This window comes from Mustela lutreola, chromosome 7 (assembly GCF_030435805.1).
Source record: "Mustela lutreola isolate mMusLut2 chromosome 7, mMusLut2.pri, whole genome shotgun sequence".
In the NCBI taxonomy this organism is placed as follows: Eukaryota; Metazoa; Chordata; class Mammalia; order Carnivora; family Mustelidae; genus Mustela; species Mustela lutreola.
In genome coordinates this window covers 32,153,040-32,170,422 of record NC_081296.1, presented here as the reverse complement: position 1 = coordinate 32,170,422, position 17,383 = coordinate 32,153,040, and the positions used below count along the sequence as shown (strand labels likewise).

The 17,383-nt window shown below is 41.0% G+C and overlaps 1 protein-coding gene across 1 annotated transcript in view; it reads right to left on the bottom strand.

The window, feature by feature from the left end:
- GABRG3 (gamma-aminobutyric acid type A receptor subunit gamma3) overlaps positions 1–14,045 on the bottom strand; it is a 659,887-nt gene extending 645,842 nt beyond the window's left edge. Inside the window, exons 1-2 of the mRNA XM_059180244.1 lie at positions 13,891–14,045; positions 7,851–7,999 (exon numbers count right to left, since the gene is read on the bottom strand). Of these exons, the coding sequence (XP_059036227.1) occupies positions 7,851–7,999; positions 13,891–13,943 (202 nt within the window). The 5' untranslated portion in view covers positions 13,944–14,045. The remainder of the gene's footprint in view (positions 1–7,850; positions 8,000–13,890) is intronic.
- Positions 14,046–17,383: the final 3,338 nt, after the last annotated feature.

Below are 17,383 nucleotides of genomic sequence, written 5' to 3'. Positions count from 1 at the left end.
TAACTAAACTGGGAAAATAAGCTTTAGAAAAGCCTGGGAAAGAAGTCCAGATAGGCAAATGCCTGAAGAAGAGGAATAGAAAAATTAATCCCTCTTGTCATGGACATAGCCAAGAAAAGATTATTCAGATGTTCTGCCTTAATTAAAAGGGTCCATGAGTCATTTTTATGCATTGTGCCTGTATTCAGTGTTCATTTACCTTTAAAACCCAACACATAACCTTTTATTTTTCCCAGTACTGACTGTACTTGGTATAGACTATCCAGATTACAGTCAGGGAATTTGTATTCTGAAATACTCTATTTTCAGGAGACTGGTTCAAATTTCTTCAAACCCTGAAGGGAGAGAAATTCACTCAGATTCATTTCCTTTCCTTTTCACAATTCTCTTATTAGAAGGTTTATCCTCCTCTGGCCTTTTCGAGTTCAAATGACAAGATCTGTTCCTGAGATAAATGATACCCTGAATAACCCTGAACTAGTAAAGGACATGGCTGAAGTATTACTTAGAATGATGGATAGTTAAAGACGGGGAACTAAAACAGATACATCCATAATTTAAAAGTTAGTTGAAGAGTGATAATAGCTGGAAAATAATGAGTATTTTTAAAACACAATGATCACAATTTGTATTATGAAAATTACGCAGAAAATTATGTGTGGATATGTTACTTCTGTGCAACATAAATGAGTCTGTTCGATTCCATCTATTTATTGTGGACAATAACAGTGATGAGCCATTTTATCTATTTCCTGATGTTGGATCTTTGTGGATGCAGTTGGACTACGTATATTGGGATATGCCAATGTACCCTGATGTATCTATAGTTAGGAACTGGGAACTGTGTCCTGGGGTGGGGGGAAAGAAGATCAATTCCCAGCTGCAGAACTGTGGAAAGTACACAAAAATGTTGCAGAAGCTATTTCATGACTGCACCACATTATGCCATCTTCAAGACAGTTCTTCGAAATGTACCTATTGTACAGATGAGAAAGTGATGCTAGAAGACACGCAGAGAAGACACTTGATCCACACTGGCAGGGAGGTGAGAGTGGGGGCAGATGATGGAAGAAGGCTTCCAATAGGAGGTAACTTCAAGGCTTGAAGAAAGGTAGGAAAGAGCTCAGTGCAAAACAGGGAGACGTGCATTAAGAGAACCACATGCCGGAATGAGAGAACAGTAAAGGCAAGCATCCAGATAAGGAAAGCAGGAGGTTTTTGTGTCTCCAAAGGGTATGACATGTGAGATCTGGAGTGTGAGGAAGTGAAAGCAGAGAAGTAAGCAAGGGCCGGGTAGCGGCTTCCTGCTTCATGTCATTCTACGGGCTTGAATTTTATCCTAGAATTAAAATGGAGTTTTCAAGGAATTTAAACTAAGGAGTACCTTCAACAGGCTTGCCTTACTGAAAACTAGGAATCTGAATATCCCAATATGGACTCCTACATGCTTGTCTTCAGGGACCCTTCCTTCTACCCTCCCTTCAGAAAAACCCAAGCATCTGCTTTCCTCCCCACACATCCATGGCCCAGGGCTTGGCACAGAGTGAAAGCACAGCAAACAGAGTCTGACTGAGAGAGGGAGGGAGAGGGTAGGAGAAGTGAGCAAATAAACTGGTAATTGCAGTAAACTAGTGGTAAATCCTTGTATGGCACTATGCTATGTAATACAGGATGATTGTGCCTTGAGGAAAAGGCATAATGGTTGTAACAAATAGGTTGCAAGTGAAAAAAGTCATTAAAAAAAAAAGAAAAGAAATTCAGATTTTTATAAGAAATTGTCCTTTAAAGCAGAGTCCTTCTAAACCATGAAAGAAAATGGTGTATAATTCAGTATCTTTGACCAGGAGAGCTGTTTTGGGGCAGTAATTCTGACTGAGGATCAGTGAGTTGCTGGATTCTGCCACTCAGACATTATTTAGCATTTAAATGAGACAGGAAGAGGAATCCTAAAATGCACCAGTGATCCTGCAGACTTCCATCAGGTCACTCTGCAGCCCCAGGGATCATGACAAAGTGCTTGGTGGAACTTTAAAGTCATGAAACAAAAGAGGAGCATCCTGCTTTATGGATTTATATTTAGTTGTTTTTTAAATCTCTTTCAAAGATTACAAAGACCTTTTGATGACATGAGGTTTTAAAAGAGTTGCCATTTTAAAAAGTATTCTTTCTTAGTGTGTATTACGCTGTTTCACTTAGAAAATTCACAATTCTTATGTACACAGTAGAAAAATAAAACCCCTAGTACTGTGAATTCTGCTTGCCTGTGGTACATGACGAAGCCTTAGTACATCCCCTTCTGAGGTTTTGTTGTGTGTGTGTGCGCGTGTGTAAGAGGGGTTTCCTGTTTCTGAATAGAATCACCTGGCATTTTCTACAACTAGCACAGTGGCTAAATGATTCAGCTATCCTCAGAGACCTGGGTGGGAAGCTGAGCTCACCCACTTTCTACCCATGTCCAATTTTCCATCACAAAAGACAATCATGGTACTGAATAATACCATAGATGGAAAGTGTAGTGCTGTAGTATAGCACAAGATAAGTAAAGGACTAAACTTACCCAGAAAGGCAGGGAACAAGTCTTAGTTATTGTTCTTGTAAGGTCAAGCACAGTGTCTGACAATTAATGAAGAAATTGGCAACATTTTCTCAATCTTCTCTTTCTATATAAATACAGAACTGTTGCACACTCTTCACACTAGATAGACCCTTCATATAATTATGAAGGAGGAAAGGTGGTGACAATTGAATTTATGAACCTTGTGAAATGGTAATTTAGATGTATTGCTTACTGAATAACTATCTTAAAAGTGGAAGGAAGTTTACAAGTAATTTGGTCCCCTTCCTTTACTGTATGGAAAAGAAAACAGAAATATGTAATGATGACTTGACTGCTCCAGTAATGCAGAAGATATGCATCTCTAAGCCCTCCGCTCACTACACCACAAGGGTTCTGATGTTCTATGCCTACTGGAACCAAGGTAGTACTATGTCCTGCTACTGATAAATTGGACACCTGAGCCTCAAAGTTGGAAAAACATAGGAATAAAGTAGCTGGGGTAGTATGTGAGCTGGCAAGCTGCTGGGCTCTAAATGAAACTGAGGCCCACGGAGAAGAACGAAACTAAAGCTTGGGTTCATCCTACGAACAATATGTCTGCCACAACCCCCATGGTCATGAATATGGCATAGGCCTATACAAAAAACTGTATGCAGTTCTCTCCTGGTCAAATACACCACTCTTGTCTTAGTCTTAGATCAGAATCTACTTTTTAGTCTATCTCTTGTTCACTTATCAAAACAACTGATAGAAAAACCAAACACAAAATCAGCAAAGATATAGAAGAATGCAACAATACCATCAAACAACAGGATCCAATCCGTTCAAAAACAAATAGAACATACATTCTTCTCAAGTTTCCATGGAACATTCACCAAAATAAACCTAGTCTGGGTCATAAATCAAAGACTGACAAATTCAAATGAATTTAACTCATATAGACTATATTCTCTGATTACAAAAGGATCAAACTAGAAATCAGTAACAGATATCAAGAAAATTTCCAAACATCTGGAAAAGAAAAACACACTTCTAAATAATCTGAGTCAAGGAAAAAAATTCTCAAGGGAAATAAATGCATTGAACTTAATAAAAATGAAAGTTCAAAATACCCAAATCTGTGAGAGACTAGCTAAAGCAGTGTAGAGAGGGTAATTTGAAGCACCACTGCTTACATTAGAAAATAGTCTCACGTCAAAAAATAAGTGCTATCTCAAAAAAGAAAAATTTCAAAATAAACCCAAAGCAAACAGAAAAAAGCAAATAATAAAAATAAAAATGAAGTTTAGTGAAGCTGAAAACATAAAAATAATAGAGAAAAACAATGAAACAAAAAGGTAGTTCTGTGAAAAGGTAAATCAAACCTCTAGCAAGATGACAAAGAAAAAAGACAGATGACACAAATTACTAATATCAAAAATGAAGCAGGAGATATATTATAGGCCATAAAGATATTAAGAGGATCATAAAGGAATATCATGAACAATTTTACACATATAAATTAACAACCTAAGAGAAATGGACCGATTTATTAAAAAGCACAAATGATCACAATTTACCTAATATAAAGTTGATAAGTTGAAGAGACTTATACCTATTAAAGAAATCAATTTCTAATGACAAAACTCCAGAAATCTCCTGATCCAGAGAATATTGCAGGAGAATTCTATGAAATATTGAAGTTTACACAAAATTTTGCACAATCTTTTCCAGAAAACAGAAGATAAGAGGGCACTTCTGAAAGACCCGCGGATCCCCTAACCCAAGAATCCAACACTGCCACTGGATGCAAACAGCAAGAGGTTTATTATCACGCAGGTACCGGCGGGTGGTCGGCAGCTCCAGCTAACCGAGCACACCGACCGGAGTGAAGCGGGGTCTTTTATAGGAAGGTACAAACAAGTTTTGGGTGGGGCGCAACTGATTGGTGGACAGTTTGAACTTTTGAAAAAGGCATACTTGGTGTTAGTGGATTGGCCCTGGAAGACCCCCTCGCGCGAAGAGAAAGGCGGGAAGGGGAAACAAAGAGGGGAAGTTTGACCTTATTACTCAGCAGAAAGGCATCCTGTCTACGTGACCTATGTGACCATGCAGCCCCCTTGCCTACATGACCATGCCCCGGCTATTAGGAGAGGGTATCTTGTTCAAACAGGAGTCAAGTGTCATGCCCTAAAAGCCAAGCGGTTACAGAAAGGCAAAAGAGCAATTAATCACACAACTGGGATCCTAATATTATATCTAAAAGCCAGCGATTTACAGAAAAGCAAACAAGCGGTTAGTTATCCTATCTATCTTCCCGGGGAGGGGTCTTTCACTTCCTAATTTATCTTGTGAAATTAGTATTACCTGATACCAAAACCAGATTGTCAAAAAAAAAAAAAAAGGAAAGAGAAACCTGCAGACCAATGTTCCTCATGAATAGAGAAGCAAACATCCTTAACAAAATACTGGCAAGTAAAATTCAGCAATATATTAAAAAAAAAAAAAGGTTTTTAAAAAGAGTATTATCAAACATATAAGGCTGTGAGGCTTATTCTAGGGTTGGAAGACTGGTTCAATATTTGAAAATCACTCAACCTAATTCACCATATTAACTGGCCAAAAAAAAAAAAAAAGGTCACATGATCTTATCTATTGATGCCTAAAATGTATTTGGCAAAATTCAACATCTGTTCATGATTAAAAGAAAAAAAATGACTTTCAGAAAACCAGAAATAAAGGGAATTCCCTCAATTTGATAAAAAAATATATACAAAAATACAGCTAACATTACACTTAATAGTGAAAGGCTGAATGTCCTTCCTCTAAGATCTGGAGTAAAGCAAATTGTCCATTCATACCAGTACTGTTCAGTGATGACTGGAAGTTCCAGTCAGTGAAATAAAGCAAAAACATAAAATAAAAGACATACAAATTGGGAAGCAAGAAATAAAACTTCCCATATGACATGATGGCATATACAGAAAAATCCCAAGGAATGTATCAAAAAACAAACACATAAAACCTGCTTAGCTAGTGAGTGAGTTTCAGCAAGTCAGAGAACACAAAATCAGTACACAAAAATTAACTGTATTTCTATATATCTATCAGTGAACATAGGGAAAAGGAAATTTTAAAATACAGTACCTTTTATAATTACTCCAAAACCATGAAATACTTAGGTGTAAATCTAACAAAATATATTCAGAACTTGTACACTAAAAACTATAAAATACTGGATGCAAGAAATTAAAGAAGATCTAAAATGGAAAGACATCACATTTGTGGATTTGAATACTCAACATAATACAGATGGCATTTTTCCCAAATTGATAGAGTTTGGGAGTAGAGATACTTAGATAGAGAGAATTACCAGAAAAGATTTTCTAGATATAGACAAGATAATTTTAAAATTTATATGGAAAATAAATGGCTTATAAGAGTTAAAATAATTTCTAAAAAGAGGAATAGGGACGCCTGGGTGGCTCAGTTGGTTAAGCAGCTGCCTTCGGCTCAGGTCATGATCCCAGCGTCCTGGGATCGAGTCCCACATCAGGCTCCTTGCTCAGCAGGGAGCCTGCTTCTCCCTCTGCCTCTGCCTGCCATTCTGTCTGCCTGTGCTCGCTCTCTCCCCCCCCCTCTGATAAATAAATAAAATCTTTAAAAAAAAAAAAAAAAAAAAAGAGGAATAAAGAGGTTGAATCAATCTACCCAATTTCAAGTGTCATTATGTAACTATAGCAATCAAGAAAGTGTATTGACACAGTGATAGACACATAGATAAATAGAACAAAATAGAGAATCCAGAAATAGCCTATGCTGGTTGATTTTTGGCAAATGTTATACATGGAATTCAACAAAAGAAAGATAGACTTTTCAATAAATGGTGATAGAGGAACTGGATACCCATACCCAGGGTATGGAGGGGGAATGGCAGGGGAAACTCAGCTCTAAACCTCACACACTAATTTTATATAAAGACAGATAATGAATTAAATGTAAAACATAAAATTATAAAACTTTCAGAAGAAAACAAAGGAGAAGATCTTCAGGAACTAGGGCTTCAGGAACTAGGCTTAGTCATTACTTCAAAAGCATGTCCCAAAAAATATTTAAAAATCAATAAATTGAATTTCATCAATATTAAAAACTTTCCCTTGGTGAAAGATCTTGTGAAAAGAATAAAAAGACAAGTTATATACTGAGAGAAAAACATTTGCAAACTATATATGGCAAATGAATCTTACCTAGATTATATGAAGGACTCAGTAATTTAACAGAAAAAAAAATAAAACAAAATAATCCAGTTTTTAAAGGCAACTAATATAAGGAGATATTTCTATAAAGAGGATATATTGCTAGCAAATAAGCACATAAAAGAAGTTCAATATCATTAACCATCATCAGGAAAATGCAAATCAAACCAACAATGAAGCATCAACCTATTAGATTTATAACTATTAGAGTAGGTGAAATTTTAAAAAAAAAATAGTGACAATACTCATTACTGGTGAAGACAGAGAACCTAGATCTCTCAAACATTATGGATTTGACTAGAAGATGGTACAGACACTTTGGAAAAAAAAGTCTGACAGTTTCTTTAAAAAGCTAAACATTCATCATACAACCTAGTAATCATACTACTCCAGGGCATTCATCCTAGGGAATGAAATCATATTTCCATGCATGAAGCTGAATACAAATGCACGTAGTCATTTTATTTGTAATAAACAAAAACTGGAAGCAACAAAAATGTTTCTCAATAGGTGTTTCTTCTTGGCATGGAAGATTGCTTAGCTATAAGAAAGAACTACTACTAGTACACCTACTACTGTGTGTGTTGTAACACACACAACAACTTGAATGGATCTCCAAATCACGTTGCTGAGGGAAGAAAATTCTATCTCAAAAGGTCACATACTGAACGACTGCATGTATGTGGCATTCTAAAAATGACCAAAACACAGAAATAACAAATAGTGGCTGACAAGGGTTAGGAATTTTGGAGGAAGGAGGTGGGTGAGACTATGAAGAGGCAGCTGAAGGCAATCTTTATGATGATGAAACAGTTCTGTAGTTTGATTGCCGTGATCCTTCCACCAAATCCACACACAATAAAATGACATGAAATCATGCACACACCTTGCACCCATGCCAATTTCCTGGCTTTGCTGTCATACTACACTCATAAATTCTGTGACTCTGCACCATCTTTGCAACTTCCTGTGAATCTGTAATTATTCAAAGCAAAAAACTTAAAAAAATATATCATCACAGTATATTTTCTATTAGAATAACAAACATCAACACTCACTTCCAATATCCGGTCTCAGCTTTTTATCATATTCTCTTAGCAATTTGTTGAGAATAAGAGTCACATCAGTGTCTTGGGATTTTGGAGCCAAGACCCACTTTTGATTTGATGATGAATCTTCATATTCATCCTCCTCTACTTTTCTGGACCTGTAATTATGGCACAAAGAGTGAAGTATAAGTTGCAGCAGGCGCCAGGAAATGTCTTAAGCTTGGCTCACTCAAGCACCACTGACATAAGTAGACAGTCCCCAATACTCACAGCCCAATCAATGGATTACCTCTAAAATGAAAACAAAACACCATTTAGAAAGAATCCAATAGGAAGAATGCCACTGCTCTTAACATGTCATAATGTTTTCATTAAATGTCACAAAATGATTCCTCGTCTTTGGTAAGCTATAGGCAAAATGATAAGCAAATCAATGCCAGAAGATCAAACAGCAAGCAATCAGCCATGTTTGGTCCCACCCTGAGAACCTCTGAAGGTTCAACCTTCCAGATGTTTGTCAAATGGTGACTTTATGATGTTGTTTCTATCCCCTACTGCCAAGATCTCATTTTAGTTGAAGGTGAGAATTGCTTTTGCAGAATCGCACTCACTGAAAATAGCTGAGTCTAACTTTTGTGCTTCTTAAGGAGACTGGAAACTTCATTCTAGATACATGGGGATATGATGAGGTGGTCTGCTTGGCCAGCACTCCTGTGTGGTGGCAAGGAACAAAGATGATGTTTAGAGAATACCCTCTGGTAATTTTACCTCTTACAACAAAAACTGATTCATTTCCTACAGAGTAGATTAATACAGATATTAAAAATTAAAAAAGAACTTTCTAATATGTCTTAATCATTTGGCCTCTTAATAAATGGGCTGAAATGAATGCTTGAGCATATCTGAGCTTGTCTCGTGTAGCAGGACAGCCACCTCTCCTGGGTGATACACACTGACAGGAGTACTTGAATGGAGAGAACTCAAAATGACAAGCTAGTTTTCTCAGTGAGTGAGGCCAAATCAACAACACAACCATTTGGGCTTGAAAAAAGGAAAGCCTCCTTCTGTCTTAAAGCAGCATTTCCAGGTGGACTTTCATTTACAAAGGCAAGAAAAACTTGCAAAACAACAACTTTGCTTGTTTCCTTATACTTTGTCAATATAAATGCCTTAATGACTTTTTTCTTCACCAAAGAGAACAAAATCTAGAATAGAAAATTGTATTGAGGTTTATTTGTCCTGACTTGGTATGAGCTCATTTCTGTTTAGCTTCCCACACAGGAGCCAAAATGTTAAATCATCCCAGGGCAGTTGTGCTCTGGGACACAAGTTTCTTTAAGTTAATTTCTGGATTTGCTTAAGTTCTCCATAATGAACATGAAAGAAAGGAAGAGAAAAAACTTTCAAAAAATCATTTCCTCTACTTTCTTTAAATGCTCACAATCATATAAATAATATCATAATCATGTAATTATATATATAGTATAATAGTATACATGACTTTACATAATATGTAAGTATATACATATGTCATGTATGTAATACATTACAGTAGTTTTTATTTCTCTTTTTTATTTTAATTATTTTTCATGTTCCAAGATTTATTGTTTATGCACCACAGCCAGTGCTCCATGCAATATGTGCCCTCAATTACCACCACCAGGCTCACCCATTCCCCCACCTCCCTCCCCTCCATTTATGAGTGTTAACTAGCCTTAACCTAGACTAGGGCAGTGTCACATAGTATGTTCCTTTTTTGAATATATACATATATATGAGATTTTGAAAATGAGTATATGGCATATGTCTGGCAGATTGAATTCATTTAAGGTTTTCCTAGGCTTATCTTAGACTATACTTCCATTTCTTGAATATTTTATTGGCTAGAAGGTTAAAATAAATTATCTGCAGAAACTAGAAAATGCTATGAGTTTTTATTTGCACTGAACATTCACCATCAATAGGAACTTAAAAAATTTGGGACACAGTCAAGAAGTGATATGCTGCATTTCATTATTTGTAAAATTGAACTTTTAGAAATAACACTACAGAATATAAAATGTCACTGTAGAATATTTTATCAGAAATATTGTCAGGGATATTAATTTTATCATCGGGGAAAAAAAAAGGAGTAGGTTGAAGCAGGTTCTACAGGACATGGTAAGCTGGAAGCAATCACTGCAATTCATTCTGAGGCAAAACCATTTGGAGGGACTACGGACAGAGGGACAGATCACTTTGGCAGAATCATATACAACATTCTCCAAGACACGTTCCAACTCCACCATAGTGCTTTCCTCTCTCTCTCTTCTGTCTCTCTGCCTCTTTCTCTCTCTTCTCTCTTCTCTTCCCCTCCCCTACATTTCTCTCTTATCCCTCTCCCTGTGTCCCCTCCCCCATCCCCAAAAACAGCTCACCAGCACAGGCCAGACTGTGCTCTCCATGTCCTGTTATTTTCTACTGCCCCAGTGGTCATATGTACATAGATTGAGCACATTATCTCTTCATCAGTCCTCTGTATACACACAGCCTTCGTTTTTGAGAAAAGACTTGGAGCTACTTCAAACGCAGGTATTATAATGAGCCTAATTCTCCCTCTAGTGGTGACCAGAGGGTTTTCCTGAAATTGCATAAGCTTCTTCCTTAGAGGCCAAGGCAGGAGAGAGTGGGAAAGAGGAAGGAAAAGCAGCAGGGTCCTCTCTCACCCATTCAGCAGGTAAACCAGCACCTGCAGCGCAGTGGCTGGGTTGGGGTACACAATGGCAAAGTGTGGGCAGAGATCCTCTTGTCCTCTTAGAGACTGACACTGAGTTTCTCCCAATCCTCGTCTGTCAGTTTGCTGCAGGACTTTAGGGAATGAAGTAGAAATCTCACAGTGCTAAGTGTCAGACCACCAGCCCCACAGGAAAATCCTCCCTTTCATGAAAAACAAATCTTGTCTCAGAGTGATGAGGGAGCAGGAGGCTGGCTGAGGACAAAGCAAAAGCTGGCGCCTTGCATCCCCTCTTCACCCTTTCCCCTCCATAAGTGTAGCATCCCTCAGGCAGCCCTGACTGCCATGAACAATAAGCAAATAGTTAACTTGCAGAGCTCACAATCCAGCTAGACAGGAGTCTCCCTTGGCTTACAAATGTCCTAAATCTCACTAACAAAGACGATTGATAGCAGGATTGTGACACCCCACCAAAAAGTCTCCCAACTATCTTAATGTTAATGGCTGGTCTAAAGACAACATTGATCCAGCCGCAAGGGCAAGGCCTCCGGCAGGCCTGGAACATCCTGGCACCTTGTAGGCCCTCTTTAGCATATGAAAACTCCACTGAAACCTTCCTTCCCCTCACCTTCCCCCAACAGCAGGGCATATAACATGCCTACCCTCACAACCCGGGGCAGCCGTATCTCTGCCTGCCCAAGGGTCCTGTCCCCGTGCTCTAATAAACCACCTTTTGGCACCAGAGACGTCTTAAGAATTCTTTCTTTAGCCGTCGGCTCCGAACCTCACCCCACGGAACCCCACCTAGGTTCAAGAACTTCATCAAGAGGACCCACTAGAATATGAATAAAACTAGAATGATCAGCTTTTCTAAATTCTAGGTGGGCTATATATAATCTTTATGAGTGTTCTGTTATCAGGAATGTTGGATCTTAAATACCATCACTGCAATTAGCTTTTCTTAAAAACAAATCAGCAATGTATTGTCATCGTCAAAGAACTGTTCAATCTTCAGATGTTATTTTCAGGTCTTACACCTTCTCTTCAACTAGAAGTACAGAGACAAAATCTGAAGTATTTTTAAACATTAAAAGGAACTCCTAAACCTCAGAAAGCAGTTAAGTGTCTGCAAGGAATCACCAGGGTCCAGGCATGATATAGTGCATTGTAAGGCATAATGAGCTTATCACGGGTGTCAGGAATAGGGTGCTTTTCTCTCCATGGAGTTACCAAACCATCACCACAGAGCACAACTGTCAGAGCCTTTTCCAGGGATTCTGAACACCAGAAAGGCATTCCAGAGGACAAACGAGAACCCTCTCAGCATTAATAATAGTTTTGAAAGAGGACACTGGACATCAGATTACTTTACATGTCTGTAAAACCCATTCAAAGAACAAAGACACTCACAAAGGAGAGGCATACAGCAAAGCAATTAGTTTAACATTTGGAATTTTTTTTTTTTTTTTTTTTTTGCAACAGATATGTAACCTCTATTATAAAGGCCAGGGAATGAACCGAGATACAGAACATACTAATATCATTACATCTGCTTTGGTGAAAAGGAAGGATAAAGAATCTTAAGAAATTGTTCATGTATTTGGGAATCCTTAGAAACCTGACTACTTCATGTTAGATACTAAGATATCTTCCTACTAAGCACACATACTAATGAGGACAATAAGCAGCTTTCCTTGTAGCATGTTAAGTAGCTATAAGTCTAAACTATACGTAATTATCTAACTCTGAAATGCAGGTTACTTCATGCAGCTGGCAGCAACAGAAAGGTCATGCAGATGCAACTTCAGATCAAGATTATATATTTCAGATGTCTACATTAGGCCTGGTGACATCTGCTGGTCTTTCTGCCTCAAAACAGAGATACATCCAGGCAGAGTTGACTTCAGAAAGTGCACTTCCATAAGCTTCCCTAGCTCTCTTCTTAGACAGGAAGAAACTTGAGTTGAAAGACCCAAGGAGTACTATGCCTGGTTGAGAGAGCTGCCTGCGTTTCACCAGCGGACACGGTCTCTGGCACACTGTCTGCCTTTCACACTCTCACATCTTAATAGGGATAAGTGGTTTGGAGGAGAGGACTGGGGGTTTCTTTCTCAGGGTCAACACCCCTGTCAAAAGTGGGGAGTGAAAATGGGGGGTCCCTTTATGTCTTCTAAGATTTGTTAATGTGCCTTCCTTCTTCAAAAATATGAATGAAAACCCAAGACCTGACATTGCTTGCTGACACCTGCAGGGCTAACTGCCCATAGAAAGGCTCTCTAGCTCCCTGGCTTCCAGACTCAGGAAATGAACAAAGAATGTTTTGGGGAAAGGGGCATCCGGAGATTCTTGGAATGGGTGTGTTGGTGGTAATGGAGCTGTTCTGATTTCCAAAGTCTGATTTCCAAAGTCTATGGGCCAAAGAACTAGTCTGGGAGACAGAATTAAAGAAACCAAACCCAGAATATCCAGTTTTATTTACAGCAATAGGGTTTAACTCTTCTGGTTCCACTGCCCTTCCATCCTAATGAGCCATCTTCATCCCTTCCAGGAGCATCTCTAAGCTCCCATCAGTGGGTTGCTGTTTTAGGAGGTAGATTAAGGGTATTTGGGGTAAAATGATATCTTACAGTTACCAGGCAGAAGCCTATCAATTTCAACGTGTTTGCCTTATGGGGTAAGTGTGTATGTTCCTGTGTGCAAAAAGTGGCTCATCTAGAAGGGGTGCATGTGTACAGTGTGTGTTTGCAGGCCCTGGAGGGGGGCGGGGGGGATCCTTTCTGAGAAGTAGGGTTCTTTCCCTTGTTCCAATCCTCTCCCACCTGCCCCCAGCCTGGATGCTCTTTGTCAGTGTCAGCTAGGAAATCTTGACTTCTGGCTCCTGGGAAATTTCACAATGATGTAAATTATATAGAATATCAGCCAGTGTGTGTGTGTGTGTGTGTGTGCGCGCGCGCGCCCCTGGAACACTTGTAGAAAGGGGGTAAATAAGAGGTAGACACCTTCGGTTCTTTATGATAGTGGTTTTCAAAACCCCTTAAAACAACCAGATCCTAAAAGCTTCAGGAGAAGCCCATTAATCTCAGAGTCCCCACATTCGCAGTTGCAGGGAAGGTTGCAGCCACCCAGGCTGAAAAGGCAGACGGCCATGTACAGGGGGCAATGGGACAGGTGAGGTGCTGGCCGACTTCCCCTCTTCTTCTGGTCTGGCCCAAGCGGGCTATGCCGCAACCCAGCCGACGGCGGGGCGCGCGGGGATTCCTTGCTGGCAGACAGCGCCCCCCGCCGCCCTCCAGCCGGGCTCAGAGCCCGGGGCTGAGGGGCCCCGGCGCCACTTACCGCGCGTGCAAGCCCGAGAACAGGCAGAGGAAGAGCAGCAGCTTCGGGGCCATGGTGCGGTGGAGCTTGGGGAGCGGCGTCCAGGGCCTCCAGCCGGGCGCGGCGTCCGCCGAAGCACGGGCCTCGCCTCCTCCCGCTCTCCTCTCTCTCCCTGCCTCCCGTGCGGCGGACTGCGGCGCCACACAGATTCCCGGCAGCCGCGGTCGGACAGGTGTGGGCTCCGGCTGCCCGCCGCGCCCCCGACGGCCGGCGGGTCTGCGCGCGACTCCGCGGGGCGCACGCGGGACACCCGGCCACCGCGGCGCGCCGCCCCCCGCTCGCGCTCGGGCGCCGGGTCCGTGGAGCCAGGTGGCTGGAGCTGGTGGGCGCGGGCCGTCCCTGGCCCTGCAGCCCCGGGGCCGGCCGAGGCACTGCCCCCTCCGCGGCGAGCTGAGCGCCAGTACCCCGGCGGTGGGCTCTGCGCGCGGTGTGAGGCCGCCGCGCGCTCGGAGGTGGGGGCAGCGAGGCGGCCGTTCCTCTGGCAGCGCCGGCGAGGCGGTCCCGGCGGGGAGGAGTTTCCCCAATTACACGCCTGACAACGCGCGCAGCGAAGAAAGCAAGGTTTGAATGGACTCAAGAGTTTGAGGCCGGGAAGGGGGCGGGGCTCAGCGGGGAGGAGAGGCTTGGGGATCCCGAAGGGAGCATTTAGAAGGATCCCAGGGACTGGCACCTCCTCCTTGAGAGCTAGCTCCCGAGTTGGGCAAAGTGCGTCCCTTCTGTCCTCTCAGCAGACATGATGGTTCTCCCGTGCACCCTGACCTCCTGTTGCCCGACCTTCCCCGCGCATCTTCAGCTAGGTAGCCATGGCAAAGGAGTGAGATGGTTTGCTGAAAGCGCCCCTTCCATGCACATGCCCCACTAGGTCTACTGAACTCCTATGCACTACTAAGATTCTGGGTGAAAAAGCGGTTCGCTAGGGATATTTAGGTAAAAGCACTCCTAATATGTACCATTGTAACACATACCAATAAATAGGTGAAAAAGTTAAAGGTAGGAGAGAGAAAGACCCTCAGTCAAAAATTAGAAGACATTGTTTGGTCGAACCAGGAAGAACACTTCGTTCAATGTATTTTCATTCCCCAAGGACTGAAAATTGCATTTGTGTTTTCATTTATAATAGTCACCCCTAAAGCTAGTCTGTCACCGAGTATTACAATATTAGCATAGTTTAGAATAAATCCGCTAAGAAGTTTGCTTTTATACTGCAAAAAATAGTTCTTATAAAGTATTTTATATTTGAAATGTTATTCGTATAATTATGAAAGAGTATGATAACTGTTTCTTAATATTGTCAAATATTTTTGTTCATAAAATATATAGAATAGTAAGTTGGAAGTTGTCTGGTGTTTTCTCTCTTATTTCTAGTTCATCAACATGACCATAGTCATGAAGTGGGATGGAGTGAAGTCAAGGATGACAGTATTGGTTGCTTCCTTGTCATTACTATCTTCCTATCTCTGTGTGGCCTTGAGCTCACTCTAGCTCATTGCTTCTCAGGTTTCCTTCTGGTACCCTCCTCTGCGTTCCACATCTTTCTTACTTAAATGCACAGACCCCATTCAAGTCTTCTTTTCTAAGAGGACCCCCAACATTCCAGAATTCTGCCACTTCCAGAAATTCTTCCAGCTTCATGGGAATATGAGTTTTTATCATACTCTGCCCTAATCTCTAATTTTCTCTATCGCACAACTGAACACTTTAAAAATCAATTAGGTAATGACTTATCATTTGTTACTTGCTAATAGAAATATGTCAAATGTTCACATAGTTTTTAAATGTGTGAGAAAACTGCAAGTAAAGAAAATTCTGACCCTCATTTTTTTTATTTTATTTTTTAAAGATTTTATTTATTTGACAGAGAGAGATCACAAATAGTCAGAGAGGCAAATAGAGAGAGAGATCAGAGATCACAAATAGTCAGAGAGATTACTAAAGAGAGAGAGAGAAGAGGAAGCAGGCTCCCGGGCGAGCAGAGAGCCCAATGTGGGACTCGATCCCAGAACCCTGAGATCATGACCTGAGCTGAAGGCAGAGGCTTAACCCACTGAGCCACCCAGGCGCCCCCTGACCCTCAATTTTTAACACAGCAATAGGAATGTAGGTAAAAACAACCTTCAGATATTGATAACATAAGGGAGCACAGGGCTGAAGTGAAGGCTTTTCTTTGATTAACTAATTTTTAATTCATAGTGATCTTCCTATTTCAAAGATGGAGGGAAAAATATAGAGAAGTTAGGTCACTTCCCTATCTCACAAGTTGAGAACTGGAAGTTAAAAACCCAGACAGTCAGTTCCAATGTCTTAGTCTTAATCACTATGTCATACTGCCTCTCAGATGAGTAGGAACTCAGTGAACAATTGTTGTTTCCTCCTTTGAGCAAAGTTTTAGACTTGTATCTGCATTCTTTATTATTTGAGCATGAGTAAAATGTTTACTGGTTATTTGTAATAAAAATAGAGCAACACTTAAGTATTTTCGAAGCTCTTCTGGTATTTGGAATGCTTTGCTCCACTTACTGGACTTAATGGGTCAGCTTGGTAGACATGAACTTTTTACCTTCAAAAGCTCCCTTTCTCATGTTGGGGTCTGAAGCAAAATGTTCCCTCTTCTCTCCCCTCCTCTCCTCTCCTCTCTTTTCCTCTCTTTTTTTATAAGCAAACTGAGTTGAGAGGAAGGAAAATCCAAAACAAGCTTTCTGGGCATAAGTGTAAAAGCAAAATGCAAGATCCAAAATATAGAATCTGCAGAGGACAAACTTCCAGGCTTTGATTTTTATTTTCCTTGTTGCCCAGTTTGACCGGAGGGGCGGGGAGGGGAAGGGAAGGAAAAGGGATGGGGGAGGGGGGGATTGGTAATCTTTACAGAGCATGCGCGGTGTTTACTCTAGGTTTACCTCAGCTCTCTCCATCTTCAGCACCAGAGACACTGACAGTTCCCCTTGGGTGGGTACGCGGGACTTGCATTCATTCAATTCCCCAAGTTCACAGGAAGACAAAGGAAAATTAAACGTTAACACAAGAGGTAAGGGTTGGGGATCGACCCACTCAACCCAAACACGCGCACTTCTGTGACTATCGAACATCTTCCAGCAATGCATGCTGTTTGTTTCGATTTTTGCATCCGGTCTAGACTTCAGGATTTCGGGGAAAGACCCGTGCTGGCCTGCACAGCGTGTGGGTTAACCTGCATCTCTGCAGGAGGCGGGAAGGAACCTACGGAGGCAGCCAGACTGGCTGCTTGGTTAGGGATCCTCTTGCGGCGTCTCTGAAAAATACCTCAGGCTTTCTTTCCTGGCCTCGCTTCACCTCCTGCAGGCGTGAAGGAGCAGAGCGAGTCACCGTGCACAACAAAATGCACTCATCTTAAAAGTATGGCTCAATGAATTTTTATACATCCATATGCCATATGTATAAGAATAGCACGTATATATCATCCAGATAAAGATTTAGAACA